General features: G+C 48.6%; 1 protein-coding gene across 2 annotated transcripts; it reads right to left on the bottom strand.

The window, feature by feature from the left end:
- Nucleotides 1–8,105: 8,105 nt before the first annotated feature.
- LOC127773691 (salicylic acid-binding protein 2-like) lies at nt 8,106–16,923 on the bottom strand. 2 transcript variants are annotated; one of them, XM_052300200.1, is made up of 3 exons: nt 16,388–16,879; nt 15,882–16,016; nt 8,106–8,625 (listed from the first exon to the last, which is right to left on the bottom strand). In XM_052300200.1, the coding sequence occupies exons 1-3, from the start codon at nt 16,862–16,864 to the stop codon at nt 8,344–8,346; spliced, it is 894 nt and encodes a 297-aa protein (XP_052156160.1). In that variant the 5' UTR covers nt 16,865–16,879; the 3' UTR covers nt 8,106–8,343. The 2 variants fall into 2 exon arrangements, with proteins under 2 accessions (XP_052156160.1, XP_052156809.1); XM_052300849.1 differs by lacking the exon at nt 8,106–8,625 and adding an exon at nt 9,757–10,009 and having other exon boundaries at nt 16,388–16,923.
- Between the last annotated feature and the right edge of the window lie 1,479 nt (nt 16,924–18,402).

Genomic DNA, 18,402 nt, shown 5'->3' with positions numbered 1-18,402 from the left:
AGACACTGGACCCTGCACGATATAGTAACGACCCAATCCTATACGGGTAGTAACCTTTCCATTGGCAGACTTCGTGATGGATTTCCTTAACGTGTTCAGAGAATGTTCGTATATGCACCGATATACTATATTGCCATATAGCATACATCCAAGGGTTGGTATACCTTATCCGTAACCCTAACAGTAGCCCCCGACTTCAACTTAAATGAACTCATGTAACCAATCGCGACTTCTAATGTCGGAATTGTTGTCGTTCTAGACTGATCGATCTCGGTGTGAGGGCCGTAGTGACAAAGAGTGTTCGACAACACCATGTGAAGTCCAACGGTTATGAGTGAATTTAAATTGAAGTCCAAGAAACCGCCTCGCGCAACGGACCCAGAAATTTCCAGCGGCCACCTCTCTCATTTCCTTGGAATTCGCACCGTCGGTAGTGCGCTTATTTAAGGGAGTTTTGGGAATACATTTTGGAGTCCGTCGTTTGTGAGAAACTTCCTGCCTCCAAACGTTCTTCGTCTTCTCCGCTCCCACACAAACCCTAGGTTCACCTGCTCCGGCTTCTTCTCCGGCGATCTCCCGCGGCAATGGATCTCGACAAGTCCACCTCCAGCCGCGCGTCCTTGAAGAAATTGCAAGAGGAAGGCGCTCTCCCCAGTCGCGGGACCATGGAGAGGGAAACGGGAGGTACTGAACCTGAACCCGTCCTGGGCCGCATGGTTGTGGTTGAGGACTACATTCTTTGTGGTTTTCTTCCCCCGCCTTCCGAGTTTTTTCTTCTCGTCTTGAACTTCTATGGTCTTTCTCTGCTTCATTTGAACCCTAACTCCATAGCCTTCCTTAGCATTTTCTCTCATCTCTGTGAGGCCTACATTGGGGTAGAGCCGTTTCTCGACCTCTTCCGCTTTTACTATGAGTTGCGCTGGATGGAACCTAAAAAGGTGTCTGGATGTGTCGGTTTCCGACTTCGGGATGGCCTGAAGTCGCGATACATCCCATTCCAGTGCCCCTCATCTCGCAGCAAATGGCGGGGGAGATGGTTCTATCTTCAGATAGAAGATTCGGATCTGGTCTTCATTGTTCCTGAGGAGCAACCAGACAAGATTTCATCTTGGACCGCCAAACCCACCTTGACCCCATCCCTCCAATCTTTCACCGATATCATTGATGACCTCCGAGTACGGGGGTTGTCGGGGTATAAAGTCGCTGCCGACTTCATTGGTAGACGGATCCAGCCGCTCCAGGCTCGAGCCCATCCAGCCTTTGACTACTCTGGGCCGGAGGACGCGACCCGGGTTTCTCCTCGGGGTATTTTTCTTGTATTTTGGGTTCCTCACTTTTTATGCGCATTCTTCCTGACTTGTCGAAACTTGGTTCTCGATCTGCAGGTCTGAGCGGCGCAACCGTGGAACACCGTGTTGCCCAGGTGATGATTAGCGGTCTTACGACGGCGAGCAACGTCCCCACCCCGAAGGTGATGTCAAGATGAACCCCGCACCTGCTCCTTGGCTATTGAGCGCGCCATCGAACGGCATTGTCCAGCACTATACCCGCCGTGCCAGGCGCCACGCCCGCTGCTCCTGCGTCCGCGTCCGCGTCTGCTCCTGGCTCCTCCTCATGCTCGTCTTGCTCGTCGTGCGCTCACGGCCTTCGCCTCCGTTGTCTACATCGTGTTCAAGCCCAGGCAGTTGGACCTTCTCGTCGGCCTCTCGGCGTTGCGCCGCCGCTGCGCCTCCAGGTTGGCCAGCTGCTGCGCCGCCTCTTCGCCGGCTCCTACCTGTCCGCTCCGTTCCACGCCGACCGCCCCTGCCCACCGTCGGCCGCACCGCCGTGCGCGCCGACCGCGCCGTCCCCTGCCTTCCCCGCACCGCCATACGCCATGCCATGCTGCGCCTCCTCGGCCGCCTCCATGGCCGGGCGGCACTTGTCTTCTCCATCTCGGCCATCGCCAGCGCCGCCTCCTCCGCGTGCCACGCCTCCTCCAGCTGCCGCCCATCCCCGTCATCCACGCTTGTCAGCTTGTGGATGAGAGAGAGAGAGGAGATGAGGAAGAGAGAAGATGACAGGTGGACCCCCAGCATTTTTTTAATAAGAAAATGCTGACTGGATTGTCACACGTACGCCACGTAGGCAAAACCGCTCTGGATTGGGTCGAGGGGGTAATTTGTCTGGTATTGAAAGTTAAGGGTGAACGATGTCTGGTTTTTGGGTTTAGGGGGGTAATTCGGACGACCGCGATAGTTCAGGGGGGTAATTCATACTTTTTCCTTTCTCTTTCGACAACAATGACAGTACTCACAGAGTAGGGCGTAGCGGCAATATAGAGGGGAGCAACAAGTACAGGGGGATTTGACAAGTAGCGCTTGAGTGCGATGAACGCCTCTTCGGCTTCTTGTGTCCATACAAATTTGTCTTGCTTTTTTAGCAGTGCAAAGAAAGGCTGTCCTCGTTCTCCCATCCTAGAGACGAACCTACTTAGCGCCGCCATGCATCCGGTTAGCTTCTGTATGTCCTTGAGCTTTGTGGGCGACTTCATGTTCTCGATTGCCTTGATCTTCTCGGGATTTGCTTCTATTCCTCCGCCAGAGACGAGGAATCCGAGCAGTTTGCCCGACGGTACCCCGAACGTGCACTTCTCAGGATTGAGCATGAGGCAATATCGTCTGAGGTTGTCGAAGGTTTCCCGTAGATCGTCAATCAATGAGTCGCATGTCTTGGTTTTGACAACGATGTCATCGACGTAGGCCTCAACATAGTTACCCAACTGATCACTAAGTGCCCCTTGGACCGTGCGCTGGAAAGTGTTCGCTGCGGTTATGAGTCCAAATGGCATTTTGACGTAGCAGAATACACCGAACGGTGTGATGAATGCTGTCTTCTCCTCGTCCTCTTTCGCCATGCTGATTTGCTGGTAGCCGGAGTAAGCACCAAGGAAGCTTAACAGCTCACAACCAGCTGTTGAGTCCACCAGTTAGTCTATTCGAGGAAGAGGGAAGTGATCCTTGGGGCACGCCTTGTTGAGGTCGGTGAAGTCGACGCACATCCTCCACTTTCCGTTGGCCTTCCGCACCATGACTAGGTTGGCTAGCCACTCTGGATGGAGTACCTCTCTGATGAAACCAGCCTTAAGTAGTTTGTCGAGCTCTTCTCGTATGGTCTATTTCCGATCTGGTGTAAATCTCCGCAGTTTTTGCTTTACTGGCTTGGCATCGGGTCGCACCATAAGTTTGTGCTCAATCACCTCCCTGGGGACCCCGACATGTCGGACGGCTGCCAAGCGAATACGTCTGCATTGTCGTGGAGGAAGGTGATGAGCGCGAGTTCCTATTTCTCATTCAGTGATGCCCCGATCTTGACCGTCTTGTCGGGGTTGGCACTGAAGAGTGGGACGATTTTGATTGCGCCGTCTGGTTTCGGCGTCTTAGTCGTTTTGATCACTTTCTTGGGTGGCTCAGCTGTGGCGGGTGGGCTGGGAGTGTGCTCGACCATGTTGAGGCTCCGCTTGTCGCATTGGACTGCCAGCTTTGCGTTCCCTTGGATAGTGATTGTTCCCTTCGGCACGGGCATCTTGAGTACCTGATACGCGTAGTGAGATGCGGCCATGAACTTCGCGAGTGCCGTTCTTCCAATGATGGCGTTGTATGCTGTGTCGAACTCAGCAACATCAAATGTTATCTACTCCGTTCGGAAGTTGCTTGCTTGGCCGAAAGTCACCGGGAGCGTAATCTTGCCCAATGGCTTGGACAAAGATTGAGGGGTGATTCCATGGAAGGGTTGATCGGTAGGTGTCAACTCGCTTCGTGGAATTCCCATTGCGTCCAAAGTGCTAGCGAAGAGAAGATTGATGGAGCTGCCGCCATCGACGAGGACTCGCGCTACTTTGATATTCCGAATAGTGGGCTCGACCATGATCGGATATCGTCCTGGTATAACAACAGCCTTGGGGTGGTCTTCATCTGAGAATTCGATCTTCTGTTCAAACCACTTCATCTTGGGTGCAGCCCCCTGCCATGTCGAACAAACCTCACGCTCCACTTTTTTGTATTCTCGCTTTGAAGAGTACACTGTGGAACCTCCGAAGATGTGCGAGACATGAAGATCGGAATCTGGGTATGCGGAGTCCGAGTCCTGAGTAGTTGTCTCAGTTGCCTTCTCGATTACACGTACTCGCTTGCCCTTCTCCAAAGCCAGCTGCCTTTCCAACGATTTTTTGAAGATAAGGCGCTCCTCTAGAGAATGTCTGTCCGACTTGTGTATGGGGCACCATATTCTCTTTGTATCACTGCCCTGTGGGTCTGGGTGTTTGGGCGAGCGCTCGTATTTAGATGCAAGGACTTTTGCTTGAGCTTTCCTCTTCCCACTTTTGCCGCTTTTCTTCTTGCTTGATTCGAGTGCGTCCTTGGCTGGCTTCTTCTCTCCTCCCGCCTTTGGTTTGTCGTTTTTGCGTCTCAGCGCGTCGTCTGCGTGGGCACATCGATCGACAACCTCGAACAGCCTTCGAGTAGTAGTGATTCGCCTTGTTGCCAACTACTAGGTAGTATAGCGATCTCTGACACCTGTTTTGAAAGCGCGGATCACAAAAGCATCGGTGATATCGGGGATCGTATTTCTGCACTCATTAAAGCGCTGGACATAGTCCCTCAAAGATTCACCCTGATTCTGTGTTAACGCGTGTAAATCGTCTTCGATCGCGTGGCGCTTGTAAGTTCCCTGGAAGTTCGCGACGAATTGTTGCCACAAATCTGCCTATGAAGAGATCGAGTAAGTTGGGAGGTGCATCAGCCACGAACGTGCAGAACCTTTCAACGCCGTTGGCAAATAGTTTGCTAACGTGTTGTCGTCTGCCCCAACAGCGTATAGTACCGTGGAGTAGACTTGGAGGAATTCCTCAGGGTCAGTACTTCCATCATACTTCTCTATTGCTCCGGGTCAGAATCTTTCGGGCCATTGGACATCACATAGAGAACGGTTGAAAGCTCTACACCCAGCGCTGGGGGTAGCGGGTTGTCGGTGATCGTGTGTCCTCCGTGGACGTCTATCGGATGACGTAGACGAAGATGATGATGACGATGACGACGATGGCTCACTCGGCTCCGGCGTGCGATTCCGAGGGCGACGTTTAGGTTCTCGAGAATTCTGTCGTCGTCCACCATTGTTGTCCTGGCGCCGGTCACCATTATCATCTTCTTCATGTCGACGCCCCCGACCATTATCTTCTGGTGTCCGCTGTTCGCAGTTATCGCGATCGCGGCGGTTATGACGATCACGGTGATGTTGGTCCTCGTTCGAGCGGCCTCCTCGCTCCTCGTTCTCGCGACGTCGTGAGGAAACATGATGTCGGGAACGATTCTCGTTGTCTCGCGCGCATCGTGCTTCTCGGCGGCCGTTCAAATGGTCGTGGAGATCGTCGGTGCCACGAGGTGGAGGGGTAGCTCGTGCAGGCGACGTCCGCTGCTCCGGTGGTTCACTGTCGGCACCGCCAACCGTCGGTCGTTCCGGTTGTGCTCTGGTAGCAGCCTCCTCGAATGTGTTACTGAGATTGGCCACCGATTCCCGTAGTCGTTCCGTCCATCGTGCGAGGTCATCGTTAAGCACGGGGTCATAGGGAGCTTCTCTCAATATTGCATTGACGGTGCCGAGATGTTGGGCTGGCGTGGCCGTCTGGTTCTCCGCCTCTGCATTAGCCTGTGCAGACATGCTAGTTCCACCGATGGCAAACACGTCGCGTGGTGTACTGGAAGATGATGAGCCATAGTCTTCAAGCAAGTGAAGGACTGATGGTTCGCGGGGATCGATATCGATTACTCCAACGAAACGATCCGAAGTCAACGTCGCTCCTTGTTCCTTGTCTGTCTCCTCGAGAGAGGTTCCTGACTGTTGGACCTTTGGAAGCATCGTCTTCATGGCGCGGAGAAAGACCTTGCAGCTTGAGAAGTCGTGATTCTTCGTCTTGTGAATAGGACAATAGACATCACGAGTTGGAGAAGTATGTTGGATTCCACGCTATTTGCAAGTATGGATTTCGGCTTGTGCGTTGAGAAAAACCCAGCAAGCTTGCAAGTTGTGCTTCCTGGACTTGTGAATAGGACACCAGGACTTGGTGACCTCGGAAGTTGTCCTCGTCGGCTCACAGTCCTTGTCTGAAGGACAAGGCTCGGTCGCGCTAGGAATCTTCTCGGGGTCATATGACGTCGATGTTCCGTTCTCCACCACGGCGGGAGGATCCTTCGACATGGGACCGTCCGGGTTTGTAGCCATGGCGTTCTCATTTCCGGTTATTGATGGACTAGCCGAGATTGGCACCGTGGTGTAAACCGGGAAGACGATTTCGCTGACTTGAGTCCACACCAGCATTGTTGAAGCAGGGATTCTTTGGATGGGGCCGGTGTTGGCTCTGTTGTTGACGAAGCTCGATGTCATAGTAGTAGAATCTTGAGCACCAAGTTCCCCTACCTGGCGCGCCACTGTCGACGGGGGATACCCGTAGACCGGATATAGAGGGTACTGGGGTACGCTGGTACGAGGATATATGTAATACGACATCAAGGAAACAAGAGACAAAGATTATACTGGTTCAGGCCCCTTAGCAGGTAATAGCCCTAATCCAGTTGATATGGGATTATATGGAAAGAACTCGGCGGTACCGATGAGATCGTAGTCAAGTTGATTCGACTAGATCACCCAGCGACTTGGCTCCTGTAATCTCCGACTTCGTAAGCTATGGTCGTTGTGTAGGCTCTGAGATTCGATGCCTTAAGTTCCCCCAGGGGGTCCCTTTTATATCGCAGGTCAAACGGTCTCCAAGTAGAACTCGGAGACACCGGACCCTGCACGATATAGTAACGACCCAGTCCTATACGGGTAGTAACCTTTCCATTGGCAGACTTCGTGATGGATTTCCTTAACGTGTTCAGAAAATGTCCGTATATGCACCGATATACTGTATTGCCGTATAGCATACATCGAAGGGTAGAGGGTATACCTTATCCGTAACCCTGACAAATATATATCCAAGCGAATTCTTAAAGTGAATTTCGTCTCAACTAAACTGTATAGCAATAATAAAATTAAAATAGCCTTCACCCGTTGCAACGCACGAGCATTTTTTTCTAGTTTATTTAAAAATATGTAGTGAAAGGATTTCAAAAATTGAGTAAAAAGTTTAATTTGAATTGAAATATTTGAATTTTGATGTATGAAATTTTTCCATTTGAGATGAAAATTTTGAATTGTGTGCTGGAAGTTTTTTTAAATTTGAGTTTGATGTTATAGAAAATACTCCTCCGTCCCTAAATATAAGAAAAATGCATATGTTGTAGAGGAACAAAATTTGCTAATATACTTTTTTTTAATAGGTTATGTATATATAGATATATCAAACGGAATTATAAAAATATACCCGTCCCCTGTCCCGTGGAGCGCGACGATCCCGTAACTCCAAAACACGGGACCGACGGTACCGCGGAAAGGATGTGCAGGACCGCGACGGTCCCGCAGGTTCAAAATACAAGCGAGGCAACCAGCGATTTTTAACATTGTGTAGCACTGTTTTTGAAACTGTTCTGACTGTTTGACACTGTTCACGCGACGGTACCATAGGCTCAACGCGGTCCATGAACAGTGTTTAAACAGTGTTGAACAGTAGCAAACAGTCACGAAACAATGTCAAACGGTGCTGATGCAGTAAATAGTTGGCTGCCTCGCTCCGTCGTTTTGAAACCGTGCGACCGTCGCGGTCCCACGCGAACGTTGCGGGACCGTTGTGCCCCTGCGTTTCCGTCCCACGGAACGGATATATTTTTACAAATCTATCTTATACAGATATATAAACATAAATTATTAAAAATATAAGTATATTTGTAATTTTTTTTCGTGTGGTAGAGGTTGAAAAAACGCACGCCACTTAACCTCCTGGCTCGTCTGCGGTAATTAGGATTCTCGAATATAAGTTGGCTCCACACCTCTTCAAAGAAGCGGCCCAGTCACGTGTCCGATACCCAGGGACCTATCGCAATCGTTTGGATTGGCCTACTGTACTGGGTTAAGGAGTCTTCTCCTGATCTTTGTGCACGTCCCCATACTCTAATTTTACCATGAAGGAAACCTAATTACACCCAATAAATAATATACCATTTACCATTATTGCAATTCTCTGAATATAAGAGAAGTCCCGAAACAAATTTTGTGGGAAAAGAAGACCGAATTATTCCAAGCTCCCAACAGTATGTTGCGACGAACACCGCAGCGCAGGCGCGCAAAAGAGACTACAGCAGCAAAACGCGACAGCTAAAACGGCAGTAACACTAACAGCAGATTGACTTCATTAACAGCAGGTTGACATCGAGCTCAAGCGTAGCTTTCGGCGATGTCGGCGAGGCACCGCGCCAGCTCGTCGGGCCTCGAGAGCATCACGAGGTGGTCCGCCGCATCGATCTCCTTCACCTCATCCACCGGGCTGTTCCCGATCATCCACCGCTGGAACCCCTCCGGTATGGCGAGGTCCTGGTTTACGACCACGTACACCTTCCACACCGAGCCGTAGCGCCCCTCGGTGAACGGCTGCTGCTTTTGCAGGTCCTCCACGAACATCGAGCTCACCCTCAGCAGAGATCCCGCGAGAGTGACGTCCTGCAGCCGGACAAAACGATCGATTAGTTTTGGCATCCAGTATACGCTAATACGCTATGCAGGCTCGAAAAGTCGCAATGAAATAATTGCACGTGCTTGTTTCTATTATAAAACCAGTCCCAAAATCGACATCGGTAGCTAAACGCGGAAAAAAACGCCATAGAAGATCCAAACATGATGACGACACCGAGACACGATATTTGGTAACGGAGTTCAGCTGTGGCCTACATCTCCGGGTACTGATTACGGGTGCTCTTCCCCGATCCAGCGTATCAGAGTTACAACGACTCACGGCCGGACGCCGTCAGCAGCCGCTCCCTATCGCTATGCTAAGTCGCTATACGGTTACAACAGGTACGCCCCTCTATTTATGAGAGATTCTAAGATAGAATCTGACTCATACTCTAGTGCTAATACCTATTACAATTTCAGGTTCTAAACTGTAACCGACTACGTAAACATATTCGACACAAACTCTAACAAGTTTATAGGGATTATATAATTTTTTTTTTCCTAGAGGTTATATAAAACTTGTTTGTGATAAGAAGCGACTAGCTGGTACTTGGCCAAGTAGTCCGGTAGTGAATGGACAATGATGGATCATTTCTATAGACTGATCTTATCAAATCTATAACTAATATAAATATTTGTATTTTTCCGGTCATCACATCTAATTTTCGTCTATTTTTCGTCCATACAAAATCCGAGTTGGTTAGCAATAGCGATAGAAAAAATTGCAAAAAAAAAAATCGGCGGCCGCCGACGCCACCACGGAGAGAGCCTCCGTTGCCGGATCCGTCAGCGGTGGCGGCGACCGCAGGCGAATCCAGCAGCGGCGGCTCTACCCGCGGACACCGACGATGCCGCCGCACACCGCCGTCGCCGCCGCACCTCGCCGTCGCCCGCGCCGTGCCAGTGAGACGGGAGGGAGAGGGGGAGGGGGAGAGGTAGCGGTCCGCCGTCGCCGCCGCACTCGTCGTCGCCGTCGATGCTGCCGTAGGGATGGCCGTCACCGAGGGAGCGTGGACGCCGACGATGCCGCCGCACCCCGCCGTCGCCCGCGCCGTGCCAGTGAGACGGGAGGGAGAGGGGGAGAGGGAGCGGTCTGTCACGCCCAGAAATTCCCGAATAGAATTCCAAGCAGAATGTGCATTAAAATCCCCGTCCAGGACCGGCCGGGGTACACAAACGACAATGTTGACATTCAGATCCACGTCTTACAAGCATTATAAAAGTCTTACATAAATGCAGCGGAAAAAACGAAAGACAGCAGGAGCTAAGCCTTGACTAGAACTGCAGCGGGAACACCACTCCACAGGCATCCTCGACAGCACGGACGAAGCCTACTCCTCGGAGAAACCTCCATCTGACACATACTCGTGCTCTGGGGTTGGGAAAAATAGAGCAAGACTGAGTACTACCCACTGTACTCAGCAAGTCATACCGGAATGGGGATATGATGCAGGGAATTATCAAAGGAGAGCTAGAGTGGTTCATTTGCATAAAGTGAGCATTTATAAACAGAAGTTGGAAGATTTAAACAGTTGTAATAATTAATTAATATTGATCATCCGCTGTCCAACGCTATCCCACGTTGCAACAGGCCCAACCATCCACCTATACTATCCAATTTCATTAGACTAAACTAGGGTGAGACTAATCACGGTGAATCTGGTTGACCGCCCATAACCGCGGGCACGGCTATTCGAATAGTTTTACTCTGACCAGAGGTGTACAACTGTACCCACAAGACATAGCCCCACGACACGTTTCCGTGTGCCGACATGCCACCACGACATACCGGAAAGAGGCCGTGACAGGACCCTTCGCATAACCCCCTCTAGCCAGGAACACCACACCTCAGGTTTCACCCCCGTCCCCAGCGGGCAACGGGCAGTCCCCTCTCGTGCCTAGGTGAATCCGGAAGCGACAGAGGCCGTCGCAGGGCCCGCCCCGCTCCATCACGCCCACCCTTGCCTGGATGCGTCGACTAGAGGAAAGCTACACTACAAGCCCAGCCGTTGCCCACGCTGGCTTGTGGTAAGTACGATAAGTTCTTCCAGGGCATCCCGCGAACCGGTCCTTAACTGCCATGGGTGTGACTAGCAAAACCATACACCCACAGCCCACCATGTGATTCATTTTAATTAACCAACACCAAAACAGTGGTACTAAACCAACCTTACCAATTGAACCTAAAGTCTATATTTTAGTGAGCTTTCCCCATTGTGTGCTAGTGGAACTAAGCATGGCTAAGCAATTCCTAGTCCAAAATCTATTCATGTTATAACCCAAGCTAACAAAGGAGCATGGTATCAAAATGGAATGGCTGTAACAATAGGTAAACACCCCATCGTAACATTATAAAACAATGCAATATTTGAAGAAAAACAATAGAGCATTTGCAATATAGAATCAACATGTTCAAGTGACAAGCATGACTTGCCTTGCTCTGCTGCTGGAGAAACCTCGGCGACTATCTCGAAATACACCGGAGTGTCGGAAGAACTGGAGTCTAGCGACATACAAGGCAAACATTGCAAACAGGCTATAAGGCTACTGAAACAGAGAACAAAACCATTTTTAATGGATTCTAACATTTTTCTTGATTTACTGAGACTTGAATGGGCTTAAACGTAGCACGGATGAATTAGTTATGAATTTTAGAAGATTCACTGTGTTTATTACTATAACAAAAAGTCCTTAAATCATTTATTGCGCAATAAATCCCAGGGCTGACGTCATCAGCGGGGGCGGCGCCGACATGCGGGGCCCACCGGTCAGCGGCTCGAGAGAGAGGGAAAAGGGGCGCCGGCACGCGGGCCCCACTCGGCAGCGGCTCAAAGGGGGGGCGGTCCACCGTGGACCGGGACCACGTGGGTGGTCCACCGCCGGTCCACGGGACCGACGGCCCAGATCGCCCCCGGGACTGATCGGACGGACGGCGGCGACTCGGCTCGGCTTGGCTCAAGGCCGGCCGACCGGCCACGGCGGTGGAGGCGGCGGCGCGAAGGCGACGCGAAGGCGGCGGCACTAAGCGGCGGCTAGGAAGGAGAGGGAGGGGAATAGAGGGGAGAGGAAGCCTCACCGAGGGTGGCCGGCGTGGAGGAAGACGACGGCGAACGGCGACGACGAGCCACGGGAGGACGACGGCAACCGACGGACGGGATTCGGGGTGCCCTAAGGAAGGAGAAGAGAGAGATTAGAGGGAGAGAGATGAACCACGGCGATGGGAAACCATGGCCGAGGGCGGCGAACATGGCGGCTCTCACCGTCGCACGGTGAGAACGGCGCTGCGGCGGCGAACCCCGACGAAGGAGGGGTGGACGAGGTGGATCTCGGCCACGCGAACCCGACGGCGGCGACGGCGCGGTGCTGCGGCGAACCTAGCGGCGGCTAGCGGCGGCCGGAGTGGCGGGAAAGGCGGCGGCGGGTGGATGCACGGCGCGGGAGCGATGGGGAGCACGAGGGAGTTCGGTGAAATGGGGAAAAAGAGAAAGGGGGCGACGCCAGAGCTTAAATAGGGAGAGAGGGGGCCGGACGTGGCCGGGAGAGGCCGGAATCGCCGGCCGACGTGGGGGAGTGGGAGAAGAGAGAGAGAGAGAGAGAGAGAGAGGCGAGATTCGAAAATCGAATCCCGGCCATCTCGAGCGCAGGCGCGGGCGGGAGAGAGAGGAGAGGTGGGCGCGGGAGGCGCGGCGCACGACCGGGGCGGCCGACGTGGCCCGGAGGGGGCGGGACGTGGGCGCGGCGGCGATTTCGGCGGTGGTGGCGACGTGGGAACGGGCGGCCGGAGGAAGGGGACGACCCCGACAGGTGGGGCCCACCTGTCGGCGTCCCGGGGAGAGAGGGGAGGCGGGCGGCCGGCCCGCGCGGCTTAGCTGGGCCTCGGCCTTCGGCCGGCCCAGCGGGAGGAGGGGGACAAAAACAAGAGGAATGGGCCGGCGGCCCATTCAAAGGAAAAAGAGAAAAGAAAAGAAAGAAAAAGGAAAAAGAAGGAAAAAGGATTTTTCCTGGGATTAAAATTGCATGTGCTCAATTTTAATTGGTTAAAATTATTTCTAGGGCTCTGAAAATTCCACTAAAAATCCTGTTTGTGAGTTTTGACATGTAGAACTCAAGAAAAATTCCACATGCCAATTCCGATTATTATTTGCGTTAATTTATTAAGGTTTTCTCTTGATTTACACAAGTATTTTCTTGAGACCATTTATAACTTCAATTTAGGCTTGGGAAAGAACTTTGGGGTGTGACACGGTCCGCCGTCACCACCGTCACCCACGCCGTGCCGGTGAGACGGGAGGGAGAGGGGGAGAGGGAGCGGCGCCGCCGGAGGAGAGGGGAGTGGAAGCGGCGCCGGTGGGGAGAGGGGGAGGGGGAGAGGCGGTGTCAGGGGCGGGGGAGGCGGCCAGCTCGGCTGGGGGGGAGGGGGCCGCCGAAGGGGAGCGGGAAAGGCGGCGTCGGGGGCGGGGGAGGCGGCTGGCTCGGCTATGGGGGAGGGGGGCGCTGGAGGGAAGGGGAGGGGAGGGGAAGCGGCGGCTGTGGGGTGAGGGGCAGGGGGAGAGGCCGCGTTGGGGGCGGGGGAGGCGGCCGGCTCGGCTGGGTGGAGGGGGAGTGGGAGGGGGAGGGGGAGGGTTAGGGTTAGGGTTAGGGTTTTCATCACTTTGGAACTAATCTGAGCCGTCCATCAAAATGAACGGCTCAGATCGATCGAGCGTTGGGCCGCCCCACTTGGGCCGAATGCGGGCCGGCAGTCCAGGAAGCGTGAGGAAGAGTATAGGGATCCAAATTAGACTTTGGTCGCGGACGATGGCTGAAGAAGAAAGTGGGCAGAAATAGGCCCATATAGATAAAAGGATTTTTATTTAAATAAAATGTTAAAATGATGTTTGTATTACCAGAATTAGCAATTAAGCTACATAAATTCCAAGAAAATTTCAATGAATGTAATTAATAATATAGAAAATTTAATAAAAATTAAATCCAACCATAACATTTTATTTCTCACACTTATTTTACTTATAAATTAATTTAATTATATATCTAACTACTTAAAAAATAACCAAATATTTCCAACCATAACATTTTATTTCTCACACTTACTTTACTTATAAATTAACTTAATTATATACCTACCTACTTAAAAAATACCCAAATATTTCAGAAAATTTGTATTTCATTTAATTAGAATTTAATATGTTTTAATTCAATTTTATCTTTTTTTTTCTTTCCGTTGCAACGCACAACCACTTTTGCTATAATTTCAAAGAGTGTAATTAATATTGCAGAAAATTTATATTTCATTAAATTAGAATTTAATATGTTTTAATTCAATTTTCTTGTTTTTTCTTTCGCGATGCGAGCTAAGCAGGAATATTTTTATCCATCTTGATTATCATTAGCGCAATGAATAATTTACCTATCTTAGAACATTATTTTATTCATGTTAATGGTGTACTTATAGAATTTAACCGTTCCTCTACCCGTAGCAAAGCACGGGCATTTTGCTAGTAATTAATAAAAACAAAGAAGACGATAGGTGTGTGCCAACAAAAATAATTTCAGCTTGCAGTACATATGCTACCAGTGAATCTGAATTGTCGGGTTTTTTTTATGGCTCGCAATTTTTTCTTTTATAGTACCGTCCATGGCACGAGTACTGTTTTAGTGGTGTATTTCCTCTGTCCTAAAATGTAGCTATCTAGTATAGGATAATGTAGCTACCTAGTACAGGATAGGACATTAGCTAGTACCACGAATCTGGACAGCCTCATCCTATAATAGATAGCTATATTTTGGGACGGAGTAAGCAGACATTTTGACTAGCTAAGCGATATGCACTAGCAGTTCCTATCGTTCTCTAAGAGAAAAATGTGGCCTGAGGGCTACATGTAGCTAGCGGACACTATCATGCTACATGCTGATTTGATTCAAGGATCCACCAAACAATCATCAATCCCTTTCTAGTCCCCTCTTGGCTAAGGCTCTGTTAGTAGGAGCTGGTTCCTAGCTTACTATTCTCGTTTTTCGTGCGCACGTTTCTACACGAAAGTTGCTTAAAATAATCATATTGATCCAATTTTTTTAAAAAAATTAGCAAATACTTAATTAATCACGTGCTAATGGATAACTTCGTTTTTCGTACGTAATGTTTGAGTCGGGAACCGGCTAGACTGAACACAGCCTAAGAGCAAGTACAATAGCAGGCTATAAGCCAGCTATAACCATATATCGAGAAGAAAAGGGAAGAGAGAGAAGAAAGCGGGCTACAGATTTGTAGCAAGCTGCAACACTGACTCAAGACGTTGTGTGTATATGAGTGGGACCGGGTATTAATGGTGTAGTATATTTTTATATGAAACTATTATATAAATGGACTATTAGATTAGCTATGAATGATTTGAAGCTAACATTTGACTATACTATTAAACTTGCTCTAAGAGAGTTTTATACTCCGCAATTCCAAAATATAAGATATAACCACCCTTAATCCAAAAACTAAGAAACTATTATTATCTCCTCATTATTTAAATCATCCTAATAAACACAATGGATGCACCCAATAGAATATATGCATGCGTATCTAAGAAAAATAGTTGTGTTTTATATTTTAGAATAATGGGAGTAGTAGAGACAACCATGAGCTTATAGGTAATATAATAGTTAATATGTACTCCCTCCAGTTGTAAATATTGTTGACGTATTGGGATAGAACCAAACTATGCTATTTTTTGACATTTTAGTCTCTGCCTATTCATCAAGGACCTACTTGCTCCTACATGCATGCATCCTATTACTCCATAGTGCTACATTTCTCGAACCTGGCATGCACAGAAGCTTAGTGACAGGTTCATACCACCTACTCCAATTAGCACACCACCACATTTAATATGGGTAATAAATCATTTCTTGATACGTGGGATTATGTTTAAAACGTCAATAAAATTAGAATCAGAGAGAGTATAGTAAATAAACTATAAGATAATCTTTATATTTTTATCTCTTCTCTTTCTCTCACTTATATATTTAATGCATTTATCTTAGAGTATGCGAATAGCTAGCTCTTGCATGAGATGATGAGAACCAATACTTTTATTTTTTTTATTTATTAATTTCTCGCTCTTTCACATAAGTTTATAATTGGTTTATAGCTACATGCACAAAAGAAAAATAATCCTCATCTTTCGAATTTCCAAAGTTTCTCGAGGCATTAAAATCCACCTCCATAGACGTGGTGAAAATAAGCGCGTACGTACCTCTGGCGAGCACAGCTGCATCAGCCTTTCTTGGGCGATCTGCGGCCCGAACAACATGGACGTGGGGAGCTTGCCCTCTGCATCCTGCGGCTTAAACTCCGTGTCCATCCAGTCCAGCCACTTCCCCTCGATGAACTTTTAGAGAGCAAAGCAAAACTTGAGAGTAAAATCCATGACAAAACAGAAGTGGATCGATCACAGATTGAGGGTCAATTTGGAGCTTAAAATTATAAGAAGCAGTTGCTGAGAAGCTAGCCAGTGAGAAGCTGGATTTAGCTTCTAGTTTATTTTCTAGATTCTACATATACAAATTCTAGGTAAAAAGCTGTACTATTTGGGAAGCTTCTAACAACTGAAAACTCTTTGAGAAGCTATAGTTGTTAGAAGCTCTCCAAACAAGGCCTGAGCTAGCATTTCGAGAGCCCCTCGGCTGATCAGCAAATCTTAGCAGGAGAAATAAATTAAGCAGCTATTTGATAGGCGCAAAAGAAAAAGAACGGACTCACCTTTTCGAGCACGTGCGACGGCCGGGACGTGTGGTCCGGCATGAAGGCGCAGAGGAACACGGCGGCGGCGATCTTGTCCGGGAACAGCTCGGCGGCCAGCGCGACGTTGATGCCGCCGAGGCTGTGGCCGACGAGGACCACCTTCTCCCCTGGAGGGAGGGAGCCGAGGAGGCCCAGCAGCGGCGCGGTGTAGTCGCGGAACGTCGGCACCACGCGCAGCGGCCGCGGGTCGACGCCCGACGCGCCGAGGTCCAGCGCGGTGACGCGGTACCCGGCCGACCGGAGCCGCGTCGCCACCTTGAAATAGGTCCAGCCGCCGATGCACGCGCCGTGGACCAGGACGAGGTGCTTGCAAGCTACCTTGCCGTCCGCCATGGGTGGTACAGGAGGTGTATCACGTATGGTTACGTAGTCCAGCCTCCTGCGAGTCGACGGGGCGACCTCTACGATCGGCCTAGGAATATATAGACCCCCCATGGGGTCATATACTGCCGAAAGTTCAAACTGGTGGTATGAAAATGGGATTTTACAACCTCTCATTCAAATTTCAGATTAGGGAATAGGGATGGTAGTGGGATGACCCATATGCACGGGTAATAATTGACTCGCTTTAGTTCATTCAATAATTGGCACACTTTAGTTCATTTAAAGTGGAGTATATATATAAAATTTTACTTCCTCAAATTATTTCAGCTCATTAAGATTAATTTTAAAAAAGCTTATGATAAAGTTAAATGGTCTTTTGTACAACAAACGTTGAGAATAAAAGGCTTTTCTCCTAAATGGTGTGAGTGGATAGCTTCTTTTATTCAATATGGTCATGTTGGTATAAAAGTTAATGATCAAATTGGTAACAATTTTCAAACTTACAAAAGTCATAGGCAAGGGATCTTTTATCTCCAATTCTTTTTAATATAGTAGATGATATGTTTGCTTTATTAATTAAGAGGGCTAAAGAGGCGGGACTTTTGAATGGAGTAATTCCTCAACTTGTTGATGATGGTTTGTCTGTCTTGCAATATGCAGATGGTACCATCATCTTTTTGGAGCATGACTTGCAACAGGCAAAGAATATGAAATTGATTTTATCTGTATTTGAAAAGTTGTCTGGCTTAAAAATAAATTTTCACAAGAGTGAATTATTTTGTTTTGGTCAGGCAAAGGAGTGTTAAATAAATATTCTAATATCTTTGGTTGTAAGTTAGGTTCTTTTCCTGTTAAATATATAGGAACTCCAATGCATTTTAAGAAGCTTTCAAATAAAGAGTGGAAAGTTTTTGAAGAAAGAATTGAGAAAAAGCTTAGTAGTTGGAAAGGCAATCATCTGTCAGTTGGTGGTAGATTGGTTTTGATTAATTCTGTATTTTCGAGTTTAGCCATGTTTATGGTATCTTTTTTTAGATACCGAAAGGGGTTCTTCAAAAAATTGATTATTATAGATCGCGGTTCTTTTGGCAAGGGGATGATCATAAGAAAAGTACAGGCTCACTAGGTGGGATATTATTTGCAAACCCGAGCACCAAGGGGGAGGGGGGGTCTTTGGATACATAATTTGGAAATTCAGAATAAATATCTTTTAAGTAAATGGTTGTTTAAGTTAATTAATGAGGAAGGGGGTTGGCAAGACTTATTAAAGAGAAAGTATCTTTATAATAAGTCTATAACCCAAGTTGACAAGAAACAAGAATTGGTCTGGACTTATGAAAGTCAAAAGTACTTTCTTAAATACGGGTTCTTGGATTGTCAATGATGGGAAACAAATTAGATTTTGAAAATATAAATGGCTAGGCAACTTGGCTTTCAAGGATAAATATCTATCTTTATATGCTATTGTCCGAAGGAAATCGCCTTCTATTGCCATTGTCATGGAATCTGTTCTGCTTAATGTTTCTTTCAGAAGAGCTTTAGTTGGTCAGAATCTTGTTGATTGACATGAGTTGTGTGCTTCTATTGTACATATCCAGTTGAATATTTCTTCTAGTAGCTTTAGATGGAATTATCATCAGAATTGTAAG

The sequence above is a fragment of the Oryza glaberrima genome, chromosome 1 (assembly GCF_000147395.1).
Source record: "Oryza glaberrima chromosome 1, OglaRS2, whole genome shotgun sequence".
NCBI lineage: Eukaryota > Viridiplantae > Streptophyta > Magnoliopsida > Poales > Poaceae > Oryza > Oryza glaberrima.
The sequence above is the reverse complement of the archived record's forward strand: the minus strand, read 5'-3'. Positions and strand labels throughout refer to the sequence as shown.